The sequence below is a fragment of the Salvelinus namaycush genome, chromosome 15 (genome assembly GCF_016432855.1).
Source record: "Salvelinus namaycush isolate Seneca chromosome 15, SaNama_1.0, whole genome shotgun sequence".
In the NCBI taxonomy this organism is placed as follows: Eukaryota; Metazoa; Chordata; class Actinopteri; order Salmoniformes; family Salmonidae; genus Salvelinus; species Salvelinus namaycush.
In genome coordinates, this window is record NC_052321.1 from 611,408 (window position 1) to 623,429 (window position 12,022).

General features: G+C 40.6%; 1 protein-coding gene across 1 annotated transcript; it reads right to left on the bottom strand.

Annotated features, from left to right (window-relative positions):
- Positions 1 to 809: 809 nt before the first annotated feature.
- On the bottom strand, positions 810 to 11,818 carry degs2 (delta(4)-desaturase, sphingolipid 2). Its single transcript, XM_039008838.1, has 3 exons — positions 11,737 to 11,818; positions 1,815 to 2,557; positions 810 to 953 (listed from the first exon to the last, which is right to left on the bottom strand). Exons 1-3 carry the CDS (start codon positions 11,816 to 11,818, stop codon positions 810 to 812), a joined length of 969 nt encoding a protein of 322 aa, XP_038864766.1.
- Positions 11,819 to 12,022: the final 204 nt, after the last annotated feature.

Genomic DNA, 12,022 nt, shown 5'->3' on the forward strand with positions numbered 1-12,022 from the left:
TGAACTTGAATTTGATATGTGAAAATGGAGCCAGTTGCAAAATTAAAAGTATACATAAAATCAGTGCAAATGTTATTTGTGATGAAAGGAGAAAAAAAATATTGCAGGAAAATATGATTGAATATCGGTTGTGACATATTCACTTTGACTAAGTTCTGAATTAAATTTCAAAAATCGGAAAGTAAATGAATTTAAACCAAACCATAGACCTGTCTCCTGTCTACAGTATGGTGTGTTTCATTCATCAATTATTATGACAATAAAAAAAAACATTTTCCATCAGATGTTACAATAGTAACAAAAAAAAATACAATGTACACGTACAGTGTAGGCTATACAAAACCTGATATAGAAGTTGTGCTTTTGTTCTTTAAAATAGCTCTTGTAAAGAAATACCTGTTACATAGTTCTAGCATTACAGATTTATATTCACACACAGAAACCTCACACATGTAATAACATAACTTTTTATTAAATTACATTTCTGTTAGAAACATTGTTAACAATATTATCTATTTATTTTCTTGATTAAAAACAACTTTTGTGTGGTGAGCATCAAACAGAGCTTCACTGAAATACAGCCTGCAAGGTAAGTTTTAATGTTTCATTCTCTGCACTGTTCTGCACACTCACAGTATGGTAAACCTAATTATTGACATTGTCTTTTGCCTGCCCACGTGTGCTATTGTCAAGTAAATCACATGATAAAACGAGGTGAAAAGGAGCCTGGAGTGCCACTGTCTGAAACCAATGTTTCACTATGACAATCAGTAGCAGTGAATATTGGGGAAAGTGTTTTGATGTGGCACCTACTCCTGCTTGACCAGCTTATATTCCCGCTTGATCCTGGTGTAGGGACCGATGCTGTCATCAAAGACAAAGTCCCACAACACCCGGATCCAGGAAGTGTGCTGTGGTAGGGAGTCGTAGTACTCTGCTGCCATCTTCTTCACCTGGCACAGATAACAGATCAGTTAGAGGGGACCTCTGTCAGCACGAGGAGCCAACATAAGTAATGTCAGACTGAAACATGTCCGTTTATTATTTGAGGTTGATAATGACTTGTAATTCCAAGGTAACAGCAAATATCACTAGGGCTTGTCATTTAGAAGGAGAATCATCATCTTTCCCCACAACTGACCAAATTTATAGGACGTGCACACAATTTCTGGAATTTTCTGAGGACAAAGAAAAACACCCACAACAGTTGACTTTAGAGTGCTTGTTTGTAGAGGTTAGAAAGTGTAAAAAGATCCTATTTGTCTCAGGCATTACACCAATAGTTAATGAGTTATAAATTCAGGCCAGTCTTTTAAGCAATACTTCCAGTTGAAACCAGTGGAGGCTGCTGGGGGGGAGGACTGCTCATAATAAATGGCTGGAACGGAGCCAATGGAACGGCCTCAAACTATGTGTTTGATACTATTCTACTCATTCCGCCACCGGGCATTACCACGAGTCCGTCCTCTCCAATTAAGGTGCCACCAACCTCCTGCGGTTGGAACGCCTCTCTCATCTGCTATCTGATGACTCTCCCATTGGGGACATTGTTAAGAGCATTATCTTGAGACAGACATCTGAAACCAGTGATCATTTCCCTTAGCCACTGATCAAGTAAGCCACATACAGGGGTACAAAACTTTTTTGGGTGGGGGGGGATTGGTTGACCTAAAATCATGGTACAATATTGAGATTTAATATCAGACCTAAAATCATGGTAGTCCATTGAGATTTCAGATTGGATTTACCTAAAATCATAGTTGACCTAAAAATTGTGGTCCGCTATCAACACTGTGTTTGAGATTTCAACTCACCTGAGGCAGCTTACTGCCAGGTATACTGGGGAAGTCATGGTGCTCCATGTGGTAACCCACATTGAAGGTGATCCAGTTCAGTGGGCCGTAGTAGGAGTATGTCTCGTGGCCCTTCAGGAACATGTAGTGCTCCGCTATAAAGTGTCCAGAGATGGGATGTAGGCCCATGCATAAAATGGACCCGGCTATGAGGTAAACAATTGGCTTCAGCCCCCATAGGTAGAATATCACAAAGTTCACTGCAAATTGAACAGCGGCATTCATCATCTCTAGTCTAGAGACTGGCTTGGGGTTCACCACTAGAGGGCGCAGTGCGTAGAACAACGGCTGGAGGAAGAGCCACAGGACCTTCCGCAGGGGTGTGCAGAAGAACCAGCCCTCCACGTCTGTGGGGATGTCCACATCTAGGCCGTCGCCACCCAGGTAGCGGTGGTGGTCGATGTGGTACTTCTTGAATGAGGCCGAGTAGGGCAGTCCGATGGGGAGGTTGGCCCATATGGCGAACCAGCGGTTGAGGCGCGCCAGCTTGTTGCCGAACGCAACGTTGTGGGAGATATCGTGAATGGCGAGGGTCAGCGAGTGGTTGATGCAGCCGCCGAAGCCGTATGACCAGAACACCACCCACTTCCAGGGGAGGTCGTGGACCATGTAGCAGGCCAGAAGCTGGGTGAGGACCATCCCTGTCACCACCCACTTCAACTGGGGGTCAGGCCCCATCAGGGACTTGATCTCTGGGTATTTTGCTTAGGAGGACACAAAAAAATGAAAAATAAGTCACAAGATGAGACTCATTCAAAGTTAACACATTCAACTGACCCTGGTCAGTTTCGCTGCATTGTAACAGTTTCTATATCGTTTTTTTTTCTCTCACACAAGTTGATTCGAGGATAGACATCAGATTGGTTCGTACACTTATTTTCTACTGTTAGGAATTGGAGGAGCCCATTGGCTAATGCAAATTTGGTCTGCCACATTGCTTTCACTACATTTGCATAACATCAGCATGCAAACTGTTCTGAATCAAATTTTATTAGTCACATGCGCCGAATACAACACGTGTAGACCTTACAGTGAAATGCTTACTTACGAGCCCCTAACCAACAATGCAGTTTAAAAAAATATAAGAATAAGTAATAAAAGTAGCAAGTAATTAAAGAGCAGCAGTAAAATAACAATAGCGAGACTATATACAGGGGGGCACAGAGTCAATGTGCGGGGGCAGATGTTTGTTGAGGTAATATGTATATGAAGGTAGAGTTATTAAAGTGACTATGCATAGATGGTAACAAAAGAGAGTAGCAGTGGTGTAAAAGAGTGGGATGGGGGACAATGCAATTAGTCTGGGTAGCTATTTGACTAGGTGTTCAGGAGTCTTATGGCTTGGGAGTAGAAGCTGTTTAGAAGCCTCTTGGACCTAGACTTGGTGCTCCGGTACCGCTTGCCATGCGGTAGCAGAGAGAAAAGTCTATGACTAGGGTGGCTGGAGTCTGACCATTTTTAGGGCCTTCCTCTGACACCGCCTGGATGGCAGGAAGCTTGGCCCCAGTGACGTTCTGGGCCATACACACTACCCTCTGTAGTGCCTTGTGGTCAGAGGCCGAGCAGTTGCCATACCAGGTAGTGATGCAACCAGACAGGATGCGAAGGGCAAGGAAACTCTGGAAAACAATATTGTATAGTGCCTTCAGAAAGTATTTAAACCCCTTGATTTTTTCCCACAGTTGTGTAACAAAGTGGGGTTAAAATGAATTGTCTTTTTTTCCAAAGATCTACACAAAATACTTAAATGTCAAAGTGGAAGAAAGATGTGTTTTATTTTTAATGAATACAAATATAATATAGTTTGGTTAGATACAGTTGAAGTCAGGAGTTTACATGAACTGAGTTTAAATGTATTTGGCTAAGGTGTTTCACAATTCCTGTCATTTAATCCTAGTAAAAATTCCCCGACATAGATCAGTTAGGATCACCACCTTATTTTAATAATGTGAAATGTCAGAATAATAGTAGAGAGAATTATATCAGCTTTTATTTCTTTCATCACATTCCCAGTGGGTGAGAAGTTTACATACTCTCAATTAGTATTTGGTAGCATTGCCTGTAAATTGTTTAAAAATTGGGTCAAACGTTTTGGGTAGCCTTCCACAAGCTTCCCACAATAAGTTGGGTGAATTTTGGCCCATTCCTCCTGACAGAGCTGGTGTAACTGAGTCACGTTTGTAGGCCTCCTTGCTCGCACACGCTTTTTCAGTTTTGCCCACAAATTGTCTATAGGATTGAGGTCAGGGCTTTGTGATGGCCACTCCAATACCTTGACTTTGTTGTCCTTAAGCCATTTTTCCACAACTTTGGAAGTATGCTTGGGGTCATTGTCCATTTGGAAGACCCGATTGCGACCAAGCTTTAACTTCGTGACTGATGTCTTGAGATGTTGCTTCAATATATCCACATAATTTTCCATTCTCATGATGCCATCTATTTTGTGAAGTGCACCAGTCCCTCCTGCAGCAAAGCACCCCTACAACATGATGCTGCCACCCCCGTGCTTCACGGTTGGGATGGTGTTCCTCAGCTTGCAAGCATCCCCCTTTTTCCTTCAAACATAATGATGGTCATTATGGCCAAACAGTTCTATTTCTGTTTCATCAGACCAGAGGACATTTCTCCAAAAAGTACGATCTTTGTCCCCATGTGCAGTTGCACACCGTAGTCTGGCTTTTTTATGGCGGTTTTGGAGCAGTGGCTTCTTCCTTGCTGAGTGGCCTTTCAGGTTATGTCGATATAGGACTCGTTTTACTGTGGATAAAGATACTTCTGTACCTGTTTCCTCCAGCATCTTCACAAGGTCCTTTGCTGTTGTACTGGGATTGATTTGCACTTTTCGCACAAAAGTACGTTCATCTCTAGGAGACAGAACACGCCTCCTTCCTGAGCGGTATGACGGCTGCGTGGTCCCATGGTGTTTATACTTGCGTACTATTGTTTGTACAGATGAACGTGGTACCTTCAGGCTTTTGGAAATTGCTCCCAAGGATGAACCAGACTTGTGGAGGTCTACAATGTTTTCTGAGGTCTTGGCTGATTTCTTTTGATTTTCCCATGATGTCAAGCAAAGAGGCACTGAGTTTGAAGATAGGCCTTGAAATACATCCACAGGTACACCTCCAATTGACTAAAATTATGTCAATTAGCTTATAAGAAGCTTCTAAAGCCATAACATAATTTTCTGGAATTTTCCAAGCTGTTTAAAAAGGCACTGTCAACTTAGTGTATGTAAACATCTGACCCACTGGAATTGTGATAGTGAATGATAAGTGAAATAATCTGTCTGTAAACAATTATTGGAAAAAATTACTTGTGTCATGCACAAAGTAGATGTCCTAACTGACTTGCCAAAACTAAAGTTTGTTAACAAGAAATGTGTGGAGTGGTTGAAAAACGAGTTTTAATGACTCCATCCTAAGTGTATGTAAACTTCAACTGTAAGTACTCAACCCCCTGAGTCAATACATATTACAATCACATTTGGCAGCAACCACAGCTGTGAGTCTTTCTGGATAAGTCTCTGGATTGTACAATATTTGCACATTATTCTTTTAAAAAATTCTTCAAGCTCTATCAAGTTAGTTATTGAACATTGCTAGACAGACATTTCCAAGTCTTCCCATAGATTTTCAAGCCGATTTTAATTCAAAACGGTAACTACAGTAGGCCACTCAGTATCTCCCAGTGTCTGATGGAAAGCAGACTGAACCAGTTTTTCCTCTAGGATTTTGCCTGTGCTTATGTAACAGTATAACTTTAAACCGTCCCCTCGCCCCGACACGGGCGCGAACCAGGGACCTTCTGCACACATCAACAACTGACACCCACGAAGCGTCGTTACCCATCGCTCCACAAAAGCTGCGGCCCTTGCAGAGCAAGGGGCAACACTACATCTAGGTTTCAGAGCAAGTGACGTAACTGATTGAAACGCTACTAGCGCGTACCCGCTAACTAACTAGCCATTTCACATCCGTTACACTTACTTCTATTCCATTTCTTTTCATCATAAAAAAACTCCCTTCCCGATGACAAGCATACTCATAACATGATGCAGGCCACCACCATGCTTGAAAATATGTAGAGTGATACTCAATGGTGTGTTGTGTTGGTGTGTCAGAACAAAAAGTTAATTTCTTTGCCATATTTTTTGCAGTTTTACTTTAGTGCCTTGTTGCAAACAGGATGCGTGTTTTGGAATATTTTTTATTCTGTCCAGGTTTCCTTTTCACTCTGTTATTTAGGTTAGTATTGTGGAGTAACTACAATAGTGTTGATCCATCCTCAGTTCTCTTATCACAGCCATTAAACTCATAATAATTCTAACTGGTTTTAAAGTCACCATTGGCCTCGTGGTGAAGTCCCTGAGCGGTTTCCTTCCTGTTGGTCAACTGAGTTAGGAAGGACTCCTGTATCTTTGTAGTGACTGGGTGTATTGATACACCATCCAAATTGTCATTAATAACTTCATCATGCTCAAAGGAACATTCAATGTCTGCTTTTTTTTACCCATCTACCAATAGGTGCCCTTCTTTGCGAGACATTGGAAAATCTCCCTGGTCTTTGTAGTTGAATCTGTGTTTGAAATTCACTACTCGAGTGAGGGACATTTACAGATGATTGTATGTGTGGGGTACAGAGATGAGGTAGTCATTCAAAAATTATGTTAAACACCATTATTGCACACATCATGCAACTTATCTGACTGTTAAGCACATTTTTACCCCTGAATTTATTTTAGGCTTGAAATTAATAGGGGTTGAATACGGACTCAAGACATTTCAGCTTTTCATTTATTCTAACATTTGTAAAAAATATCTAAAAACATGATTCCGCTTTGACATTATGGGGTATTGTGTGTAGATCAGTGACACAAAATCTACATTTAATCCATTTTAAATTCAGGATGTAACCCAACAAAATGTAACAAATGTCAAGGGGTGGGAATACTTTCTGAAGACACTGTACATGATGTCATAGTAAACCCATAGTCTCACCTACCTACAGTTCTCCCTTCCATTTGACAACTTACAATTTATATTATTTGTCTGGGAAATCAAATTATTCACAATTTTTGGGTGAACAGGTTCTCAGAAGCCCTTTGATGATGTGACGGCAAGTTTTACATTTCCTGCATTCATTGGTCCAATGACCCTTCAACTAGCCACCTGTGATTTGTTTTAAATGCAAAATACAACCTTTACCACTGTCTAGCGGAGTTATACTCTAAAAGTGTATTACAGAATATGGGAAATCATAATGTTGGGGCAAAACTAATGCATTTCCCTACTGCAATACAATTGTAAAAAAGTTGCACCTCTTTTGCCCTCAGAACAGCCTCAATACGTTGAGGCATGGACTCAAGGTGTCCAAAGCGTTCCACAGGGATGCTGGCCCATGTTGACTCTAATGCTTCCCACAGTTGTGTGAAGTTGGCTGGATGCCCTTTGGGTTGTGGACCAAACTGTTGAGCATGAAAAACCCAACAGCGTTGCAGTTCTTGCCAGACACAAACCAGTGCACATGGCACCTACTACCATACCCCGTTCAAAGGCACAATTCTTCTGTTATCCATTCACCCTCTGAATGGCACACATACACAATCTATGTCTCAATTGTCTCAAGGCTTAAAAATCCTTCTTTAACCTGTCTCTTCCCCTTCATCTACACTGATTGAAGTGGATTTAACAGGGGACATCAGTAAGGGATCACAGCTTTCACCTGGATTCACCTGGTCAGTGTCATGGAGAGAGCAGGTGTTCATAATGTTTTGTACACTCAGTGCATATACAGTATATGGGTAATATTGATAAATTGATAAACAAGCAACAAATAAAAATATGATTAAAATTTAAACCAAGATGACTGCATTAAAATATAAACCGTAGGCTATATAGGCCTATTTTAATCATATTTAAAAACATTTCATGTTCAATCAAGACTTTCAATCCAGACTTTTATTTCCCTCACCAACTTTAAACATCAGCTATCTGAGCAGCTAACCGATTGCTGCACATAGTCCATCTGTAAATAGCCCACCCAATCTACCTACCTCATCCCCATACTGTTTTTATTTGATTTACTTTTCTGCTCTTTTGCACACCAGTATCTCTACTTGCACGTCATCATCTGCTCATTTATCACTCCAGTGTTAATCTGCTAAATTGTAATTATTCGCTCCTATGGCCTATTTATTGCCTACCTCCTCATGCCTTTTGCACACAATGTATATAGACTTTCTTTTTTTCTACTGTGTCACTGACTTGTTTATTGTGTTATTGGCTTGTTTATTGTTTACTCCATGTGTAACTCTGTGTTGTTGTCTGTTCACACTGCTATGCTTTATCTTGGCCAGGTCGCAGTTGCAAATGAGAACTTGTTCTCAACTAGCCTACCTGGTTAAATAAAAAAATCAATTGAGTTCTATTTTGCTACTTTTAGGCTAGGCTACTGTCTATAATTTGTCATAATGTGTAGCCAAACATGATGTGCCAAATCGGTGATTTTAGGCATTTTATTGGGTAAGCATTAGAATATGCCTTGTCAATATTTGCAGTCGTTGGTGGTAATATTTGTCTAGGAGCGGATCTGTAGTCAGTATTGTGAAATAATTCAAATGTTAAGGTAAGATTTGAATGAAGAAAGCTGATCCGAGAGCAAAGCTCCCGTTCTTTCGATCCTATCAGTATCACACGCTCCAACGAAGCGACCGTTTTCTCTGCGTAGTGTATTGGGAAACGCATGTTACACAGTCGACCATTGCAGGAAGACGCATTGTTAAAAAACACTCTTAAGCCTTAAATCACTATTGGGAAACCGGGCCCAGATTTGGAAGTAAACTTGATTAAATTTAAAAACATGACTTTTCAAAATACTTGAAACCATGAGACAAGCAAAATTTCAATAAATACCCAAATGAGAGGTTGGTCGATAAACAAAATAAATTCATGAAACAGAAAAGTACGTCTATGAATGCATGTATGTACGTAACAGTATGGTGTGATGGAGCCAAAACACCCTGGCTAAAATACAATACCACCACCAGCCGGCTGGCCACCTCTCTCATTGTGAGCCTAATTTCCTCAGTCTAAAGTCCTGCTGGACAGCACAGGGTATCATAAAAACAAAATATTTTAATAATGTAGGAACCAAGCAACGGATCACGATTTTGTCTTTTCATTCACGCCAATGGAACGATAAAGGGGAACATGCCCCTTTAAATACACATATGAATCATTGCAAAAAAAATGTGTTTACGTTAGACGACTTCAAGGATGAGCTCGAGAAAATGTTGATTGCTCAGATATTAGACCAAGTAAGACACAATAATAAAAGTATGTATTGGGTCTCGTTCCACCTCAAAAAGCACAAGAAAGAGAATTGACACCCACCATCTCAGATTGTACTGAAATCATTTATGTTGTTAGAAACAGATAAGATGAGTATCTCCCCCCCCCCCCTCTGACAAGTAGAATGGATCTGCGGGTATTATATATATACACATCCTATATGTAATGTATTCCCAGTGGGTATTGGGTGATGCTTTTCTCCCTGTTCAAAGAAGTGAGTCATTGAGGTTAAGTCCCATCCTGTATTCAGATTCCAACCAATAGACAGTTCTGTTCCTGCTATTAGGTGAAAAAACGTTTGAAGACCCCCCCCCATGTTAAAGAGATAGTTGATCTAAATTACAAAATTGTGGTTGGTTTCCTTACCTTGTAATCTATCGACAAGGTGTGACAACAACCCATGCTTTGGTTTTCTTGGCCACTATTTCAAATGCTAACTTTTACAATTTATTTGGATTCCTCGTGTCTCGTCTTACTCATTGGTCCAAATCGGATGTAAGGTAGTATATTGTTTGAATATTATATGAATCCTAGAAGTAAAAAATTGCCAATTTGGGTGAAATCAATTACCTTCATTTCTCAGATATAAAATTATATTTCAACTAAATAATGTTGCAGGAATGCTAATCCTATCTCTTTCTAAATACAGAAACGATTTCAGAACAATCTGAGATGTGGGATGTCATGGCTTGCTCAAATGACATAGGAATTGACCCTCTTGAAAAGCCAGATTGGTGGTGCCTGAAACATTACCACAGTGTGGGCATTACAGCTGTTGTATAATGATAGAACATACCATCTGCATTCTGGATGGAACGAATAGAAAATATAATGACTAATTATTCTCTTTATGGCTCGTCTGAGGGTCTGACCCTGTGACTTAATGGTTGGTGACTATCATGCTATCCTTTGCATCAGTCTTTGACAGTGGGCCATTAAAGAGAAATGTGTCTTGTTACCTAGCAAAGCCAATGGGCTTAGTCAGCTGCACCTGTTATTATCACCATGTTGCCCATTGTTCTACATGTCAAAAAGATAAAACAGGGAATCGGTTTACATCACAGGAGGCTAGCTGCATCTTAATTGGGGGAAACGGCTTGCGCTAATGGCTGGAACAGAATAATATCAAATACATCAAACATGTAGTTTCCATGGTTTCCATGTGTTTGATGCCGTTCCATTCACTCCGTTCCAGCCATTATTATGAGCCGTCCTCCCCTCAGCAACCTCCACTGGTTTACATATGAACGGGAGGACACCACCCTCCGATTGTCAACCGTTTTATATAACTTCATTTGTTTAGGGTCTTAATTAAGAAAGAGATCACTGTCAGCTTCGATTTTTCAAGTATCATAATGACAATACTGCCATTCCTTTGCTTTCATTGTGCTTGTCATCACACACACACATCTCTATTGTGTAAGCAGTTTTATTACACAAGATAATATTACATTATGAAAACATAAGAAACTAAAAGTAGGACAGGTGGTTTTGTTTTGCAAATCTAGTAGGCTGCTTTTTTTCTTGTGAAAAAAATTGAGAGTCCATATTCCCTTAAGTTTCAGCATTGGCAAATAGCCTGTAACGTTCGTCTGGTGGTGTATGAACGGACCAAGGCGCAGCGGGTGATGAATACATAACGATTTATTTCAAAACAGACGAAACACTGACAAAACACTAGAACAAACTACAAAACAATAAACGAAGGCAACAGACCTGAAACAAACGAACTTACATATAGACGAAGGACGCAAGAACAGGAACAGACTACCTAAAACGAACGAACAAACGAAACAGTCCCATGTGGATTACACAGACACAGGAACAATCACCCACAAACAAACAGTGAGAACAACCTACCTTAATATGACTCTCAATCAGAGGAAACGTCAAACACCTGCCTCTAATTGAGAGCCATACCAGGCAACCCAAAACCAACATAGAAACAGAAAACATAGACTGCCCACCCAAAACTCACGCCCTGACCAATAAACACATACCAAACAACAGAAAACAGGTCAGGAACGTGACATAGCCTAGTACTGTAGGCTATCTCTGCGGTACATCATGGTGAATGAGTTGGGCTACTCCAATAAATCATATGCTGCCAGGGTGTTAAACCAGTTTCACTGCATGAGTGGTTGTGTAACCTTTATTTAACTAGGTAAGTCAGTTAAGAACAAATTCTTATTTACAATGACGGCATACACCTGCCAAACTCAGACGACGCTGTGCCAATTGTGCGCCGCCCTATGGGACTCCCAAACACGGCCGGTTGTTATACAGCCTGGAATCAAACCAGGATGTCTGTAGTGACGCATCAAACCCTGAGATGCAGTGGCTTAGACCGCTGCGCCACTCGGGAGCCCCAGAAATGGTTGCGACATTTCTGACAGGTAAGACGTAAGCTGTTCATTTGAAAACAGGTAAAACCGGATACAATTTTAAAAGAAGACAGGAACTTTGTATTAGCAGTACAACTTTACTTTAAACCGTAGTTATTTCGTTTACGTTTTAAGACAACAGCTTACCTAATATTTCTTTTCTTCGTGAAGTATGAGGCTGATCACTGTAGACCCATTCAAAGTCTCCCCGTTCACCTGTCTTATCCATTTCGATGCTCTTCATACCCGCGGGAGCGCAGTGGCAATGTGTGCCTCACCTACACACACTCCTTTAAAAACACACCCTCTCAAAGGTAAAGGTGAAAGGTGTGCGACCAAAAAAAGCTCCTCCCCAGCCGAGTAATTCCTGTGTTTTTCAAGTTTAAATAAACGTTAATACACTGAGGTGATCGAATTCAGTAGGCAATATTAA